This window comes from Bombyx mandarina, chromosome 09 (genome assembly GCF_030267445.1).
Source record: "Bombyx mandarina strain Sakado chromosome 09, ASM3026744v2".
In the NCBI taxonomy this organism is placed as follows: domain Eukaryota; kingdom Metazoa; phylum Arthropoda; class Insecta; order Lepidoptera; family Bombycidae; genus Bombyx; species Bombyx mandarina.
The window spans coordinates 874,337-895,012 of record NC_143216.1 but is presented as its reverse complement, the minus strand read 5'-3'; the positions used below and the strand labels follow the sequence as shown (position 1 = coordinate 895,012).

Genomic DNA, 20,676 nt, shown 5'->3' with positions numbered 1-20,676 from the left:
TCCTACCACCAGTAATTACGCAAATTATAATATTGCGGGTTTGATTTTTATTACACGATGTTATTCCTTCACCGTGGAAGTCAATCGTGAACATTTGTTAAGTACGTATTTCATTAGAAAAATTAGTACCCGCCTGCGGGATTCGAACACCGGTGCATCGCTTTCACACGAATGCACCGGACGTTTTAACCTTTAGGCCAGGACGACATATACGAATGACTTCCACATTGAAGGACTAACTCTAAAATCTAACCCGCAAAAATTATAATTAGCATATTTGCCTATCTATTGAGTAATTCTAATTGGTTTCATAAGCGTTCGGTGCTAAGCCATCTTGCAAGGCCTTAGGAATAGGTATAGTCTATTGGGTTTGACAGTAGGACAGTCGATGTACCAATGGAATTAAGAGTTTGACCTCCTATCCCACCACGGACAGTCGCATTGGTGTAGACAGTACATTAACTGTACAGTCTGGGTATGTGGGACTGTAGGTTTCCGCTAATAAAACATTAGGAGAGCTGTCATCCGTATTGGTATAATACAAGTGATCACACGGGTACTCATATGCAAATTCGACATAAAGAATAATAAATAATAGTTTCAAAAAAGTAACAAAGTACGCTTTTGCAGAAAATCCAACTAAAAAATAGAAAATATATTTGAATTAAAAATAGTGTAAGAAAAATGATTTCATTGTAAAAAAGCGTGGGGTGCTTTTCAGGATATTATCAAAATAACCCTTCTACTCATATCTGTTCATAAAATATTTATAACTACTGATACCATGCACCCTATGCTTTTTACCATAAAATCATTTTTAATATTGAATAGTCATCAGTCCTTAATAAGTATACTAAATTTCGAGTTAACCCGACGTTTTGAAGGGGGCCAAAATCATGTTCAAAGATTCCGTTACAAACATACATACGCCTGAAGCTAATAAAAGCGTATTAAATAAGAAAGCTGTAACGTCTTCCCTCTTTAGTCCATCGTCTTAGTCAATATTTAGAAGCCAACTAGCCTCTCAGAGTAAGCCCATAAAAGTAAAAATCATGATCGAACCTTTTCCATATGATATTTTGTCAAATATAGCATCGGTCTCTTCGGAAGCCGTGACGTCGACGGAGAGCTGATGCGAAGAGTTCAGAGCGTCCAATTGGAAGACGTTGTGGACTTGGTCCAAAATACACAACTCGGTCAGATTCCACGATTTCTCAACCTAAAAAAAAAATATTTTGCATTGGTCAAAATGATGAATGATCCTTCAAATTTCCAGTAAGCTGGCGGGTCTGTTAACAGTAGAAGCGTCAGCGTCAGCTGTTAAGAGCAGAAGTCTTCAATAAATTTATAACCAATATCTATATCAATTATCTAGAATCGAAATATATCTAGAATAGAGAATGTATACCTAAATCCGTTCGTAACTTAGGAATATTAAAAACCTGGCGGTAAACTAGTCAAACAAATACAAAAAACAATTTTATTGGTAAGCTATATGCTATAATTTTGGTTTGTCGTTGGTGTTTGTTAATTGTTATAGAGAATGATAGACGAACTTATAGTGTCCTTATCCTCCGAAAACCACTGGGTAGACCGTGGCAGAAATAACAGATCTCCATATCGATCCAATTTAAAAACACAGTATCAACATGAACCTGTTGTTTTACCAACTAGACAAGGACTCTTTAATCTTCTATATATATAAAAAAGAATTGCTGTTCGTTAGTCTCGCTAAAACTCGAGAACGGCTGGTCAGATTTGGCTAATTTTGGTCTTGAATTATTTGTGGAAGTCCAGAGAAGGTTTAAAAGGTAGATAAATATGAAAATGCTCGGAATTAAATAAAAATAACAATTTTGTTTTTCCCTTTGATGTGTCCCCTTGATGTGTCTTTTATTTATCGATTGAGGCACTACGAAGTCTGCCGGGTCAGCTAGTTTTTAATAAAAGACAGAGCAACGGTCCTTCTTAAGCCAGCATCACATTGGCCAATGAAACCAAACTAAGTAATAAACTCACAGCATCGACAGCAACGTATTCGACGTACGTAGCGAAACCCTCATTGAGCCAAAGGTCTCGCCACCAGGAAGGCGTCACGAGGTTCCCGAACCACTGATGGGCGATCTCGTGAGCGACCACGGTGGCAACGTGCACCTTGTCCATCGTAGCTGACACACCTTGCTGGTAAAGCATGGCTATTTCCCTGAGAACGTATCATTCAGAAAGTTACAGGTATTGAGATTACACTGACAAGCTCATACTCGGTCACATGACCGTCTGATTCTTAATTGACTACGAACACGATTACTACTAAGTCTACGACTAAGTCGTCGTGGCCTAAAGGACGTCCGGTGCATTCGTGTTGAGCGATGTACCGGTGTTCGAATCCCAGGCGGGTACCAATTTTTCTAATGAAATACGTACTCAACGAACGTTCACGATTGACTTCCACGGTGCAGGAATAAAATCATGTAATAAAACTCAAACCCGCAGAATTATAATCTGCGTAATTACTGGTGGTATGACCTCTTGTGAGTCCGCGCGGGTAGGTACCACCACCCTGCCTCTTTCTATCGTGAAGCAGTAATGCATTTCAGTTAGAAGGGTGGAGCAGCCATTGTAGATGTCTATGGGCTCCAGTAACCACTTAACATCAGGTGGGCTGTGAGCTCGTCCTCCACTCATCTAAGCAATAAATAAAAAAAAGAACAATGATTCTCCTACCTGAAATCTTAAGTCATAATTGCGTAGCGACCTAAACAAGTAATGAACCTACTGACAGCATAAAAAGACATCGTACCCGCTGCATGAAATGTACTAATTGAACACAATTTAAAAATATTTCGTTATTTCGTACGTGATTTACATAGAATTGCCGAAAGTATTAACGCGGATAATAACTATTTAATTCAGGAAAATAAAACATCGGACGCCGAGGAAAAAACCTCAAATGAAGTTAATGTCATATTGAACAAGCTTAACCTCGACGGAATTCGCGCAAAGGTCGTTGGTATTCAAGGCCTGAATTATTTGCAAGCTGTCCTTGAATACGCGATAAATTCTGGGAGCCTCGCGATTTTCAACCTTATTCAGACGTGGTATACAGCTAATTGATGGTACCTCAGTCTCTAACGCTGATATACGATTTATTATAAGTATCAAATGCCTCAAAAAAATTGTCACAATCAACTGAAAAACGCATCCTGATTGTGGCCAACCGAAAGACTGAGTAAAGTGGAAACATTATAAGCAGTCGACAAGTTCTTAAGCAACCACCTCCAGGGATAAGACGGTAACACTAATTACTTATGTGTGCGGTAGTCTGGTATTCTTCTTCTTTATTTATATAATTCTACTGTACGCGTAGTATGTCACTGAATTCCGCCTAAGCGGCTGGATTTACTTAAATGAATTTTTGTGTATGCATTCATTTCATTCGTGTTGTGTAGGACAACGTCTGTCGGGTCTGCTAGTCTATTATAAAACCTATTCCTCAAATTATTTATGAGAATGTCGTCTCATATAGTTCACAGTATATGCGGCTTGGTTATAGTCCCCGCATTGCTGATGTTACGGACGGCAACTACTCAGCATCGAATGGCCCCTTTGTTGTCGAGGGAATTTAAAAGACACCATTCTAGACAAGCTCATATCATGAATAGAGACTACGAACGCTTTTCAGCATAAAGCGTTCGGTGCTTTGAAATTCATGAGTATTTTATATTCATAAACGCTTTCAGGAATTTCCTGACGTTCTAAAAACATGAAAACATGTTCAAGGTTTAATCTCGCGATTATTTATTATTATTATTATTATTTATATTTAGTCCAACATTTTTGACGTAATTAATTGTTCGTCTTTCTGAAATAGAACGCACTATATCCGGGTCAGCCTAACATATATCTAACTAGTATCTGTGGATAGAATGTGATGATGTCGTAGCCTAAAAGATAAGACGCCCGGTGTACTTTTTTATTTTATTTTTATTGCTTAGATGGGTGAACGAACTCACAGCCCACCTGGTGTTAAGTGGTCACTGGAGCCCATAGACATCCACAGCGTAAATCCGCCACCCACCTTGAGATATAAGTTCTAAGGGTCTCAAGTATAGTTACAACGGCTGCCCCAGCCTTCAAACCGAAACGCATTACTGCTTCACGACACAAATAGGCAGGGTGGTATCCACCCGCGCGGGCTCACAAGAGGTCCTACCACCAGTAAAAATAAAAAGCAGTGTTCGTGAACAATCATCATTCTCCTGCCCTTCTCCCAGTCACCTGGGGTCGGCGCAACATGTTTTCTCCGTCCATACACCTCTATTATATACGATTTCTTCGCTTACACATATCGTCTTTCACGCTTCTTTCTGTTCGTGAACATTATCCATGATATATAAGTACCAGCGTGTAAAAAGATCAAATCCGGGCGTACTCTGAGCCCGCATAGATAAGATCCTGCCGCAAAGCAATCATGGATTCCAGATTAAGGTTAGAACAGCCGCCATACATTAGAATTGTGACTTCGACCGTCGATATCAAAGTGTGTGGCGATGTATACTAAACACCGGGTTACGTTGGAACTCCCACCCATGTTCAATACGAAAAAGAACTTCTAGGCCAATGGATTTGTTACCTGAAAGTTAAGAGTCCCCAGTTCTCCATAGCACCGTTCTTGAAGTCCGGTAAAGCAATCATGTCGATCTTCGGTAAAGGAAATTTTATATCGTAATAATTCTCTAGAAACTTCAGTATCTTCGAGCCGATTTCGAGGGCGAAAGAAGCGGCCGGTAAGACTTTATCTCGCGCCCACACCGAGAACGTGTCCTTCGATTTACTACTGAAATCTGTGACGGCAAACGCGACGAGATACGTCGACATCGGCAAAGATTCTTCGTAAAAATCATTAATGTAGCCTTCGACATTGTCACTGGAAACAGTCAAAACATTTTTGTTAATTTCATTTTCATTGCTAATTGTTTAAAATATATCTAAATAAAAACAGCTTAGTTGTTGAAAACCAAAATTTCTGGTATAAAATTTAACAGAAACAAATAAAATCAAATTGTTTAGATAAAACAAAATACGTATTCTAGTATTTTCGTAGGAAAAGTAGGTTTTTTTTTTTATTGCTTAGATGGGTGGACGAGCTCACAGCCCATCTGGTGTTAAGTGGTTACTGGAGCCCATAGACATCTACAACGTAAATGCGCCACCCACCTTGAGATATAAGTTCTAAGATTTCAGTATAGTTACAACAGTATAGGTACAACGAGGCGGTTAAAAATTAAACATTCTAACACTTCTAGTAGAGAGATACACCATTTAATAATACGTGCTGATGTATGAGAATGAATAGGCAGCAAGTCTCCTAAAGAAGTACGTACCTGACCTACGATCGACTTGAACGATGAAGGAATGATAAATAAAGATGGAAAAAATGTGTAGTAAAAAACCCGCAAAATGTATGAATTTGCATTATGAATTTTGGCGATAACCCCACCCGGATAGGCACCACCGTCCTATGTACTTTTATAGCGTAGCACCTTTGGCTTCTACTTTGGTTGTAAAATATAATTTCAATCTCGTATCTCAATTATGGGCTCCGGTAACCATTTTATACCAACGGCGACACATCGATCTATATATGAAACAAAATCTTTCTACGTAATATCCACTAAAATTCAAGTCATCCAATTATTTTGAAAATCTGCACACGTATCAAGGATCGACGATAATAAAATCATTTTATAAATCTTTGTCGTATTTAAAGTATTTTTCTCTGAACCAACAAGAACTAAGATCGGATCTTAAACTAAAACTACTTACTGTGGAGACTGCTTAATACTATTCATGTTGGACAAGGAAGTCATATTGGCTGGTCTTCCAATGGTAATAGTGAACCGCGCCTTCATGGCCGGCTCGTCCCAGCAAGGGAACGCTCTCCGGGCGTCCATAGCTTGAAACTGCGTCACAGCTATCCACCTGAGGGGCATTCAGGAAACTAAAACACACAACCTTGAAATTGATTTCCGAAGTAACCTATTACATAAAATACTAGCTTTTGCCCGCGACTTCGTCCGCGTGGAATAGTTACTTTGGCATAGCGCTAAATTTTACCCGCCTCTTCATTTACGTAGAAATGGAAAATATTTTTGAATATTCGAATGTTAAGGAGCTATTTAAGGTACCAAAATCACGCCTTTTAAACGACTACAAAAGAGGAAGTTATCAATTCGACCATAATTTTTAATCTATGTATGTTCACCGATTTCCCGAGAATGCTTGAACCGATTCTGATAATTCTTTTTGTTTTGTTCGAAAGGGTAGACTTCCCGAATGGTTCTGTAATCATCAAAAACTGATGATGGGATCCTGGAGAAATCGAGAATAATCTATAATTGTCAAAACCTATCTTGAAGTGATTTGGGCGTTTCCGCAGCGCACGAAGTGGAAGCTCTCAAAAGGAAAAAAAAACGATTTTGAAACATTCTTTACTGGTGCTCCGCTTGTATTGGTCTTAGCGTGATGTTATATAGCCTATAGCCTTCCTCAATAAATGGGCTATCTAACACTGAAAGAATTTTTCAAATCGGACCAGTAGTTCCTGAGATTAGCGCGTTCAAACAAACAAACAAACCCTTCAGCTTTATAATATTAGTATGTATAGATTTGCATATTTGTCTGCTTATGACGTATGAGTTGTGTAACTTTCATGATTATTGGAATTCCAAGGAAGGTTTTAGTCGTAATCCCATCAATGAACAACAGTAGAACCATTTATCCCCAGCTGCGCTGCATGTTCCTTTGCCTCGTTGACGATAATAATAAAAAAACAATAAGCTATTAGCTATCAATAAAAGTGTGAGCAGCCTGTGTTATTGAGCATGCACAAGTGAGGGCGAACCTTTAGAATGTTAATGTCCTCATTCAAGTCCAGAAGCGAGTCGCCTCGAGTCGCGGAGTTGTTTAAAGCTACACTACACGATCTCGCACGGATTTTTTTTCTATAGACACTCTACATATAGGTATAAGCAAAAATGTCCACTTTAGATGTATAATCTGTCGGATTCCTATTGGTAGATTCGTTTCTTTTTTCAAATCCAGTATTTAGATTTTACAAGATCATTAGTCTGTAGCGCTCTATTAAGGAGTCCATTTTATTATGTAATTAGACACTTAGCAGGCGAAATGATAATAAATAAATAATAATAAATAAATAAATATTTACTAACAATCACGCCACGTTAACTGGTCCCGTAATAAGTTCGTAAAGAACTTGTATTACAGGTACCAGATAACGGAAATAAATGTAAGATTTTTATTATACACATACATATATTTAATATACATCCATAACCCTGGAAAAGACATTTATATTTATCATACAAATATCCTCCCTTAGCGGGATTCGAACCCGCGACCCCCTTGTGTAGTGACCATGTCACTTACCACTACACCAGACGGACGTTAAAATAGATAGAGATAATAGATAGAGTAAAATAGTAACGGAATGGTAGTCAAGATTAGGTCAAGGTTAAGGTGCCGACACACCTATGGCTCGGTGGACCGATGATATAGTCAGGACGGCGGCGCAGACGTGGATGATAATGGTGGGTGATTTAACATTATGGCATAAAAAAGTGAAGACCTATACCCAGTAGTATCAAAGGACTAATTTGGATAGATACGTATTTGGTATACTAAGTGCGCTCTTATATTCTGAAGGTCTGAAAGCCTTAATAAAAAATAAAAATAAAACCAATACGAATAAGAGCTAGTTTTGTAAAACTAAAACCTTTTAAATCAAGAGATAGGATATACTTATATGAGAAGTGCAATTCTACTGGTGCGAGAACACACGAAACTGGCACTATCACTATTCATTTTCTGCAGGGAAGCAGTCATGAGTTCAAATTTGAGGATAACATAACCATTAATGCAATTGATATTTCAACCTTATCGATATCCGTTGGAATGACCGTACATCAGCTGAGTCGTTCGTCCCATTCACCACACCCGAGCTAATATAAAAATACTAATTAATTAAGAAGGATATTACTCACTTTCTAACGCCTCCGTCTTCATAAGAACTCCTGTAGAAACCATGGAGATCATCGTTAAGGACCCCTGAGTAGCTTATTACCAATAGATACTGCACTCCAACCTCTAATTTATCTCGAACGGTCACTGTATGAAACTGCCTCAATTTATCTTCCTCTGTTTTCAGGATGTCTATTATTCTTCTATCTTTCTCTGTCAGCAACTTCAGATCTCTAAACACTAAATCTACTCCATGGAAGATAATCTCATTAGTCTCATTAAAAACCGTTAACAATATAGTAACTTCGCCTTGAAACGTGAAATTATTCTCTAAGAAGAATGGAGTAATGTTTAGATAATAATTCTCCGGCTTGACGTTTTGAGGTAAACGAAATTCTTTCGGTGTCTCCAATTTTGTACCGTTCATGACGTCTTTACCTTCTGCACCGTTGACTTTCTCTATTTCATTCTTACTTACGGCTAAATTTCTTTCTGTTGATGATTTCTTATCGTTAACCTCTATATTCCTGTCTTTAGGTATATCTTTGTTAGTTTCATTAAGGGATAGTTTAGCTTCCGCAACTCTACAGAGTTCGTATTTTGTGACATTAGCCAGTTGATCCGTTTTAGGGCAGGCAGCGAAATTGTACACCAAAAGCGATGACGTCACCAAAGTCAGTACGAATATTACGAATATAAATAGAACTAACGGCTTTGATAGAATGATTCCTCTTTCGGTTTTCGTAGTGCCATCCACTACGTTTAATGGTTCATGTGTTTGCATAGACAAATCGCCATTAGCCCGGCCTGTGAACAAATTTTATTTTGTAGAATATGTAGAAGAAAAATCAATAGCAATTTAAATAAGACATTCTGTAGAGGTAGCTGTCACAGTATAGAATAAGTCTAATAAAACTAGAATCGCACTTACGAGATTAAAATCTTTGTTACTATGCAATTAATTTACACTCTTCTTCAGTCGTTTGGTCAGTTGTAGAGAATGAAAGAATCTCGTATTTAAAAACAAATACTAACATACTAATTGGGATCTCAATTAATAATTTTTTTTTGCATAGAGACGTGTGGACGAGCTCAGAGCCCTCCTGGTGCTAGATGGTTACCGGAGCCCACAGACATTTATCTACAACGTAAATGCCGCCACCCAGCTTGAGACAAGATTTCTAAGTTCTTAGTATAGTTATAACTGCTGCTCTAACCTTCAAACCGAAACGCATTACTACTACAAATGAGCTGCCTAAGTATTTTATTTAAAAAAAAACTCTACTCTGCATATTGGACTCGATACTGCTCTAATTGTCACAACAGATATTAAAGACAAGATTGATGAGAGACTTCATTACTTTCCCAAACACATCATGACGCTTTACGAGCTGTGGAGGAAATCTGTGTAACGAATTAGTCGTTTGTCGTACTCAGAGGGGTGCGTATACACCCACACGCCTGATTTAGTCGAACAGATTTTAGAAAGACAATACTGAATCGACTTAGTGACATCTTGGTTAGTACCAATAGGGAGTACGACGAACCAGCTTTGAATGTACAAGCAATCTTGTTGGTTTGATGCGGGCTGTATGGGCCGGTTTCTGTGATAAAGAAAACTTGTGCTTTGTGTTGCAATACGGTTTATTTTTATGTTTATACACTTGATATATTATGAGTATAATAAACACGTCCGCTTGCGGTGAAAAGTAAAAAAGGAAGAGACTGATATCAACAATGTTGCCAGTCATATAATTTTATTTTACTACCATACTGAAATGTTGGAGCTGCCAACACATGTTTCGACCTCGTTGAACAGATCAAATATCTTAAGATAGGTCGCGCAATTCATGTTCTCGTCTATGTGGACTTTGAGAACCACTTAACATCACGTGAACTGTAATAAGAAGATAAATAGTTCATAAAAAAATAAAATAAAAACAAATTTGGGCAACCCTACGCTGATACCAGCATCAATTTAATATAATAGATTCAACAAATTGTAGAATGAGATGTATTTAACTAGGTCAAAGTTTAAAAGAACTCTATTGAAATGATGAATATTAAACCAGATGAATTGAAATTCTAATCAGTTAAAGTACCGTTTCTATTCACAACGCTTAAAAGAGAAGTGCTTCAGAAGAAAGTTTTGCTTTGGATGCAATCATGGGAACCATTGACCAGGTTCATGGCACGTCTACTCTCACAGGTCATTTGGGACCTCTAGAACTATGCTAGAACTCCCGTACTCCTCGGATCTCTTACTATTTCAAACCACTGCACCAATGCATTTCCAGATATAATCCCGGTCGTCATTCTCGTCGAACCCGTCGCTTGCGACGAAGGGCTCGACGAGTAAATTAACCCACAGACACAGCCCACTAAGTTTCTCGCCGGATCTTCTCAGTGGGTCGCGTTTCCGATTCGGTGGTAGATTCTGCGAAACACTGCTTTTGCTAGGGTTCGTGTTAGCAACGTCGTCAGGTTTGAGCCCCGTGAGCTCACCTACTAGTTAAAGTTACGCTGAAATAGCCTCTCAAGGCTATCAGCTTAGGTAGGAAAAAAAGATATCATTTTTGGGCTCTGGAATGAGCTTCTTAGCGTTACGGAATTTAACGAGATGTCCTTATATAACTGAAGTTTGAAGGAAAACCTCAGAGGTAGTGTTCTTTTTATTGCCCTTGTAGGCAGACGAGCATACGGCCCACATGATGGTAAATGGTTACCGTCGCTCATGGACGTCAGCAATGCCAGGGGCAGAGCCAAACCGCTGCCTACCCACAATACTTAATACTTATTTTTTTTTATTTCTTAGATGGATGGACGAGCTCACAGCCAACCTGGTGTTAAGTGGTTACTGCAGCCCATAGACATCTACAACGCAAATGCGCCACCCACCTTGAGATATAAGTTCTAAGATCTCAAGTATAGTTACAACGGCTGCCCCACCTTTCAAACCGAAACGCATTACTGCTTCACGGCAGAAATAGGCAGGGCGGTGGTACCTACCCCTGCGGACTCACGAGAGGACCTTCAACCAGTAAAAAATAATGAAGTGTAACATTGCTAAAATCTCGGATAACCTAATAAATAAATAAATATTTACTAACAATCACGCCACGTTAACTGGTCCCGTGATAAGTTCGTAAAGAACATGTGTTACAGGTACCAGATAACGGAAATAAATGTAAGATTTTTATTATACACATACATATATTTAATATACATCCATAACCCTGGAAAAGACATTATATTTATCATACAAATATCTTCCCTTGGCGGGATTCGAACCCGCGACCCCCTTGTGTAGTGACCATGTCACTTACCACTACACCAGACGGCCGTCGAATGGATTGTATGTTCGCTAACCTGTCGATAAGAAGCACTCTTGACCTCGACATCATATTGAAAATCAAGGTGTGCAGTGGCGCTCGCGTTATGACGTAATGAGGATTGAACAAATCTTTACCATTACCGCGGGCGCTAATAATACTAATACCCCACTTGTCTGATCCGTTTGTATCTATCTCTTTCTAACGTTCTAATAAAGAACCCGCATTCGTAGGTACCATAAAGGGCCATGTTTAAAAAAATATTAGACGTCTTTCTTTACAAAATTTGTACCGATTTAAGAATTCTTCTATTCAATTTTACCAGTACATTTAGTAAATAATTCATATTTTTCTACGACCTAAGTACGATATCTCTGCAAACACGTTCGAATTAGAGTATACCGCATTGATAAATAAGTTTTAAAACTGTTCCAATCGTGGCTAATATCATGCTTTGAGTTGAACTCAGAAAAGTGTTTTGAGATTATCCAGAAGATTATAAAAAAACTGACATTTGAGTCACACACACTTGTGGTAGGACCACTTTTTACTGGATTGTAGGACCGGTTGTGAATCCGCAGGGGTAGGTACCACCACCCTGCCTATTTCTACCGTGAATCAGTAACGCGTTTCGGCTTGAAGGGTGGGACAGCCGCTGTAACTATACTGAGACCTTAGAACTCATATCTCAAGGTGGGTGGCGACTTTTACATTGTAGATGTCTATGGGCTCCAGTAACCACTCAACACCAGGTGGGCTGTGAGCTCGTCCACCCATCGAAGCAATCAAAATAAATAAATAAAATATACAGTAAATAACAACATAGGCTAAAGTCGGATACAATGAATAAATCATTGGCAGCGGAGACATTGGTGAAAATAAATAATAAAAACAACAACTTAATAGCAGTAGAGCCGTGTGAACTCTTCTGCTCGGCTACTAAAAGTAAATCAACTTGCTAAAATACAATAATTCATACTCATTTATATAGTACATACAAGAAAATACTTGGACCTTCGCGATGATACTTCTAATCTTAAATGAAAAATACGAAAGCGAATTATCGGATAGTTGAAATGAAACATCAATTATGTGCACGGCATTTCCCTTGAAGCTTGTAAATGAATGACACAAAACGTTATACTGTCAGTCTCGGAGCCAATTGCTGGATGACAAATTGTTCACGTCAATGAATTGCAAATCCAACGTATCAGGAAATGAAGCAGGGACGCCTGCATTCACGACTTCGGAACGATAAGGTCGCATGTCGCTTCGATAGTTCAATCAAATAGAGGGCCTCTCTTTTGTAAATTAAGTTCTATAGTTCTTGAGTAGAGGCCACGCGGTAGACGTCACCCCTGGTCATGGGATAGGATAAGTTTTTGCCTATATCCCCTCATTGTCGATCTCTGAAATCCCACATAGAGAGGTTTTTTATTCATTTATTGCATATATTGGTGGACGAGCTCACAGCTCTCCTGGTGTTAAGTGGTTACAGAACCCCTTGGAAATCTACAACGTAAATGCGGCCACCCACCTTGAGATATGAGTTCTAAGGTCTCAAGTATAATTACAACGGCTGCCCCACCTTTCAAACCGAAACGCATTATTGCTTCACGGCAGAAACAGGCAGGGTGGTGGTACCTACCCGCGCGGACTCACAAGAGGTCCTACCACCAGTAAACAAGAGGATTTAAGATATAGGATCGCAGCCCTTCATGACTCGGCTTCATTATTAAGCCATAGTACAAAGCCATCCAAGGACGGTATCAGCGAGTGCGGAAGAAGATATCCTAGCCCGGCTAATAAATTGAGATGTGATCACAAATCGAAAAGCTTAATCAAGCTGATAAAATGATGCCAGAGGATTATCGCGACTTGTTGTTCGAGGGCATACACCCTAGGGTACTATTCACGTGTTCTCATTGTTGTTCTATGAAGGGTCGCTCCCTACGTGATGGGCACAAAGGGTTCCTCAAAGGGCTGTGTGGAGCAATAAAATGTAGCAAGGATTTAATTATTGAACTATCAATGGTTCGTCTACACTGATTTTTATAGCGTAGATGACAGTCCATCTGGCGTAAATCGGGTAAATTCTTAGACGATTTAATTTTATTAATTTAAATGAATAATGTATATTAATAATTAATAATGTGAATTATTGAAATACGCAACTGTAAAAACTATGATGTGTATCCTGTTGCTATAGTTAAGCTGACGATTTCACGGTTCACCAGGTGGTAAGTGGTTATCATAGCATATAGACATTGCAAAACGCATACACGCGACTACTTTAATAAAATGAATGTTACACATTATGTGTATCATTTTCTTGTTATTTAATAATATTTTTAATGTTGGTAGGGCGCGCTGTGATCCCGCTCGGGTAGGTTGGACTAAGAGAAGGGGCGCAATACAAGTTGACTCACAATATACACAACAGCCAGTCTTTTAACGGTAAGCCGATAATCTAATGACATGCTATTAATAGCAGATGCAGACAGTTAGTGTGGTATGGACATGTGATGCGTAGAGAGAAGATGCATGTGACTAGGAGGTGTATGGAAATGGTAGTGCAAGGTAGAGGGGGAAGAGGTCAAAGACATGGATGGAGTGTGTGAATTACGATATGAGAGAGAGAGGAGGGAGTGTTGAGCTGACGGCTGAAAGACGAGAATGAAGGAGAAAAATTTGCTGTGCGGATCCCACCTAGTCGGATAAGGTGAACAAAAAGAAGAAAGAAGAGTAGTTAAAACACACGCCTTAATAGCAAACCGAACCAACAACTGATATTGTCTTATTGTATCCTTTTGATACTGGTCAGAATATGAACGCGAAGCAATGAGATTCTTGCATCTTTGATGTGGAAATTTTCAAGTTAATCGATCATCTTAAAATCGGTGAAAATGATGTTCAAACTTTCCTGTACATACAAACAAACATACATCCAAACCGAGTTATTAGAAGCGTCTTAAAAATGTGAAATGCATTCGATTGCATGCGCTATGTTTGTACGTTATTAATAAATGGACGCTGTGCATTTTATATGTCAATGTTAACTTGTTAATCACAATATAGTATAGAAGTCCGTGCGAAATTATTCAATAATACAACTTTGTATGATAATTCTTAGGTTTTTAAATGTATTTTTCCTTATGCTTTATGAAGTTTTTTTGCTCTAGACGTGCTTACGTCACTCCGGAGCTGATGATTTTTTTCCCTAACTATTCACTGGTAGGTAAGGGACTATTCCAGCTACTCGTGGACGGGTAGTTAAGCTCACGGGCTCAACCTGAGAGAATTTGCTAACACTAGCCCTAGCAAGAGCAGTGCTTCGCAGAATCTACCACCGGATCGGAATCGTGACTGAGAAGAACTGGCAGAAAACTCAGTGGGCTGTGTCTACGGGGTATTTCGCTCGTCGATTACGATGAAGAAGAAGAAGGAAGGTGGTCGGTGACAAAGAGCTGATGAGTATCTCAACATGAAACAGTGAAGCATAAGTTTTAAGTGTCGTCGACTTCACTACAGACTTATTCTTTAAACGAGAATGCCTATCTCGTTTGCGGAAGAAATGAAGAGTATAGGGAAGCAGTGCGTGTTCACAATTCACAATACACAATCGTACCAGTGGCAGGGCATCTTGTGATTCCGCACAAGCAGGTGCCATCAGCCTGCCTATTTCTGCGGTGAAGCAATAATGCGTTTCGGTTCGTAGGGTGGGACAGACGTTGTACTGTAAAAATTGTAACTTAGAACTCATATATGTCTGTCAAGATGTGTAGTGCAGTGGTCATACCACTCTTATCAGAGCAGCTGTGGTCGTCATTCAGTATCATTGCAGTGGGAAAATGCTATGTGCTTAACGATCAATCCCCTCTTCTCCCGGTTTATGGTGAGTTCTGGTACACTCATGCAAATAACCTCCAGTAACGACTTGACCTGGTTGGTCCATAGCTTGGCCGATCTTCCATGTAGTCTGGTGCCTTCTACTTTGCCCTGAACGACAAGGGTTGTTTATGTTTATGTTTGTAACACCAGGTAATCCGTGAGGTTGTTTCAGAGGCCATACAATAAAATCGTCGTTACAAGAACCAACCCGTTTCGAAGAATCGTGCGTCATTTGTTTTCGACTGTGCCTAATATTTTGGTGTTTCAAATCTGTGTGCTTAGTGAGAGTTTCTTAACGTTCTCGATAGCGTAAAAGTTAAGCCAATTTTGTATGCAATTCGAACAGCGCGTCTAGCGGCAAACGTACGCTTTTTTTTCCTATCTAGGCTGATAGCCTTGAGAGGCTATATCAGCATAACCTTTACTAGTAGGTGAGCTCACGGGGCTCAAACCTGATGACGTTGCTAACACGAACCCTAGCAAGAGCCGTGCTTCGCAGAATCTACCACCGGATCGGAAACGCGACCCACTGAGAAGATCCGGCGAGAAACTCAGTGGGCTGTGTCTGAGGATGCGTACGCAAACGATCCCATTCCATACAAAAATATGAGCTAACTTTTACGCTATCGAGCACGTTAAAAAACTCGCACTAAGCACACTGTTCTCGTTTGACGTGTCGCCGTCACTTGTTGCGATAACCGCTTTCCAACTAGTTTCGTCCGTCAATATCGAACAATTCAGCTACGATCCACCCCTGGACCGCTGTTCACACGCGTGAAGAAGTGAATAAACTCCCTGCACTACTACATCTGTCGAGCCGGCACCCGTAAATCCAGTTGCTGTTACCACGGTAAGTTTTCTTGGAATATTCATTGTTTTGAACGACTTCAAAGGCTGCCAGTTAGGGGACTTTACACATTCTAGATACAGCAAGTCGATAATATAGGTATATACTTAAAAACAAGACAAAAAAAAATACACTTTGACTGTCTCACCTATTGTTAATCTTTTAAACCCATAAACTATGACTAGCTTTTGCCCGCGACTTGGTCCGCGTGGAATAGTTAGTTTGGCATAATGCTAAATTTTACCCGCCTCTTCATTTACGTAGAATATCATCTTTATAAAAACACCTTCACAAGTATGTAATGCTTTATTTTAGAACAAATTTGGTTAGCATAAATAACGTTATAGAGAGCCAGCCTTAACATATATAATATAATAAATATATTTTAAAGGGGAACAATTCTCTCGTACATTATTTTCGCGAAACTAACCGTTTCTGCAGCGGAAGCTCTCAAAAGGTAAAAATAACCCCAATTTTGAAACATTGTTTATTGGTGCTGCGCTTGCATTGATCTTAGATATTATATAGCGTATAGCCTTCCTCGATAAATGGGCTATCTAACACCGAAAGAATTTTTCAAATCGGACCAGTAGTTCCTGAGATTAGCGCGTTCAAACAAACAAATTCTTCAGCTGTATAATATTAGTATAGACGTTCATGATTCCCGTGTGCCTATTGCAGCTATAGTTTCAAAACAACTACATAATTACTTAAAGATACCCCATCAACACTCAAACTTGTTTTCGTCCTTAGGCGTTAGACTCATAAAGATACATATTTTCAAAATGAAACGGCTTTAAATCCATATTGAATGTTTGCGGGACATTCACTAATTATTTTGAATTATATTTTCGTAGACTTTTCATTAAATTGGTTTCGAAAAAAGTATAATTTATAATAATCTTAATATCGTTGCTCTTTGATATTGTTTAATGTACAAAAAGACTACCTTTGGTGAACACTTATATTTACGAAGAATAATTAACAAGAAAAATACGATTTCGTATTTGTTTACAGAACATATTTACAGAAGTCGTCGTGGCCTAAAGGATAAAACATCCGGTGCATTCGTATCGAGCGATGCACCGGTGTTCGAATCCCGCAGGCGGGTACCAATTTTTACAATGAAATACGTACTCAACAAATGTTCACGATTGACTTCCACGGTGAAGGAATAACATCGTGTAATAAAAATCAAACCCGCAAAATTATAATTTGCGTAATCACTGGTGGTAGGACCTCTTGGGAGTCCGCACGGGTAGGTACCACCACTCCGCCTATTTCCGCCGTGAAGCAGTAATGCATTTCGGTTCGAAGGGTGGGGTACCCGTTGTAACTATACTGAGACCTCAGAACTTATATCTCTAGGTGGGTGGCGCGGTGGTGGCGTTGTAGATGTCTATAGGCTACAGTAACCACTTAACATCAGGTGGGCTGTGAGCTCGTCCATCCATCTAAGCAATAAAAAAAATAAAAATAAAAAATATAATATAAAATTCAATACTTTTGTTCCTATCCATAGAAACGGCATATCCTTCGATAAACCATACGATCTGTAGCCCACACTGAGATCTCCACTTAAAGCGATCGAAGCGCCAAAACGGATTTAAATAAACAATCAAATTAAGCAAATCCAACGTAATCTCTAATCACAGAATCACAAATTGAACAGAAAAAAAAACCGTTTACCTAGCTGCGACGTTTGGTCCATTGTGCGGCTTAGTTGTGCGCGAATACAGGCATGACAGATCGTGGCGGGAATCCGTGCGAGATTGGCAACGTGCGTCGCGGGTCACCTCTGAGAACTTACTGCGGAGCTGGGGTCGGAGTGGTCGCGACCCGCCCAGCGGAGCGGGATGGGGCTGCTTCAATGAATATGTACAAGGGCTTTAGCGTACAACAAGAGAGATGCGAATATTGAGTGTCAAGGTGAGATGATGCGGCTCAACGTTTTCTCGTGAGGATTTTTTTATTATAAACTAGCTGACCCGGCAAATTTCGTAGTGCCTCAATCGATGAATAAAAGACCTAAATTTTTGTATAAAATAAACTTAAAACAAACAAAAGGAATCCGTCCGACGGGGGACACGTGAAAGGAAAAACATAATTGTTATTTTTATTTTTATTCTGAGCATTTTCATTCATTTATCTACCTTTTAAACCTTTGGACTTCCACAAATAAGTCAAGACCAAAATTAGCCGAATCGGTCGAGCCGTTCTCGAGTTTTAGCGAGACTAACGAACAGCAATTCATTTTTATATATACCCATAGATAGATTTCGTTTTCGAGACCCGCGTCGGCTTATCGCATACCAAAACAATATTCTAAGGAAATTATACAAATGTTTTCATGACTGTTTTCTCGTGTTTCGAGGTCAGGCGTCCGAATAAATTAGGGAACCACTGCGGTCATGAGATAGACATATTATTGCATTGTTCAAGTCCGAACGGAAGCTCCAATTCCGTGCAACATGTATAGCATATATTATAACATCGTAGATGTGGAAGAGTGTGGATCAGACGTTCAGGCACTTCAGTGTGCTGTGCCTCTATGCTCACATGGACTAGTAGCTCTGATTCTCGAGACATTAATTGAACTTGTCATTATTAAGTCTAGGCTACTTTAGGAAAAACCCGATAAGGGGGGGAGTTGAATGGAAAACACGCGGTAATGACTCAACGTGTTTTAAATTATAAGTACCGTACCAGCGCAGAAATGGCATGTTTTTCTTTAAGTTAAAGTAAAAGGATGAGTGAAAGGTTCCAGGAGTTCATACACATCAGTAAGTCAGTTTCAATTGTTTGATCCGAATTATCAATTTAGTGATAGTTTTGCTATTGTTGAATTAACTATTTAATGATAGTTTTGCTAGTGTCGTACTGAAACAAGAACTGATTATAAACACATTTTTTTAATTGGTAACTTTGAAGCTCTTCAATAGCTGTTTGGAAAAAGGGCGTTGAGAAAAGAGGCGGTTTTGTCTTTCCGTTTACTTAATAAACATATATTTTACATATATTACTGGATATATTACTGGTGGTAGGACCTCTTGTGAGTCCGCGCGGGTGGGTACCACCACCCTGCCTATTACTGCCGTGAAGCAGTAATGCGTTTCGGTTTGAAGGGTGGGGCAGCCGTTGTAACTATACTTGAGACCTTAGAACTTATATCTCAAGGTGGGTGGCGCATTTACGTTGTAGATGTCTATGGGCTTCAGTAACCATTTGACACCAGGTGGGCTGTGAGCTCGTCCACCCATCTAAGCAATAAAAATATATATATAATATATATATATATATCCTGCAACACTTTTGGCATCCAATGAACACAAAAGTACATTTAAAATGGCGACCACCGACATTTGGCGACCAATATGCGGTCGCCACTTTGTTTCTCAATATTTTTTACACCAATCAACTGTAGATGGAGTTATGGTTACTATATCAATTTTTGAGATGGTCACCAAATTGCCTCAGAAACGTTTGGAAAAGCATATCGCAGTGTCGAGCGGTGCCGCCAGAGGGTGTGTATACGTAGCGCTGTATATTGGCTTTTACCATACCGATGATTTGGCGTCGCCAGCCAGCTCGAAATTTCGCTTGTGAACAACGTGACGTTGCCGACTATTCACTTCGGATTCAAATTATACAAAACTATGTACTTATTATAACGTGCGTGTCGTGGGTGTAACCCACTTATTAATAGTAGTACTAGTAATTATTTCGGTATTACGGTCGGTACATTGATATTGATATTTTTTTTACTAAAAAAGATTTTTTGGTGTCATATTTGCAATTATACCATATATGATCATTATAGACCTGATGAATGTGACTGTAATTATCAAGCTAGGTTCATCTAGGTTTACTTCTACAGATTGATTAGTGGTTAATTCTCTTTTGTTTATAATCAAAATGGATAAAAAGCAAACAAGAAACGGATAATATTATAACAGCCGGCATTATAATATTCTAGTCGCTGTTTATGCGCTAAGATTTCTTGTGTAGAAAAAATAAATCACCCTCAAATTCCTGTGACACTGAAACTTTGCAGATTACTAGGTGTCACCGGTGACACCTTATTTCGGATTTTGATTCTTAAGATAACAAAAATAATATTTAAATAACTATAGCGAAAATCAAGAATCGAATAGTCATAACAAGTCTCTTTCGTTTTCTCATTAATGTTCGAAACATTAATTTCAGATTTTTCAACACTTCTGAACCAAGACTTGATGATTATACTAAATTATAATAAATAATTAATATATTAATATAATATTAATAATAAATATTAATAAAATAGGTATTTGGATATGATTTTCTAATATGGCAGTGTAACAAATAAATTATTTAAACTCAAGGTCTTAAACATAACTAAATCTGCAGGTACAGGTGGCAACAGAAATTTGTGACGAAAATAATCTTGAAAAAAGAGCGAATTTCACATTGAATTCTAATTTTAATTCAAGTACATTCACAAATTAGTACATTGTGCACCGAGGGAGAAAAGTGGAACATTTCCTCCCGCATATGAAACACTGCACGCTTTTTTTTACAATAAAA

At 38.8% G+C, this 20,676-nt stretch overlaps 1 protein-coding gene across 1 annotated transcript in view; it reads right to left on the bottom strand.

Moving 5' to 3' along the window:
* The window catches only part of LOC114247366 (aminopeptidase N), a 35,371-nt gene extending 17,408 nt beyond the window's left edge, over positions 1-17,963 (bottom strand). The window contains exons 1-6 of the mRNA XM_028180319.2: positions 17,800-17,963; positions 8,064-8,847; positions 5,827-5,982; positions 4,634-4,927; positions 2,020-2,203; positions 1,063-1,219 (exon numbers count right to left, since the gene is read on the bottom strand). Coding sequence (XP_028036120.2) covers positions 1,063-1,219; positions 2,020-2,203; positions 4,634-4,927; positions 5,827-5,982; positions 8,064-8,847; positions 17,800-17,821 — 1,597 coding nt within the window. The 5' untranslated portion in view covers positions 17,822-17,963. The remainder of the gene's footprint in view (positions 1-1,062; positions 1,220-2,019; positions 2,204-4,633; positions 4,928-5,826; positions 5,983-8,063; positions 8,848-17,799) is intronic.
* Between the last annotated feature and the right edge of the window lie 2,713 nt (positions 17,964-20,676).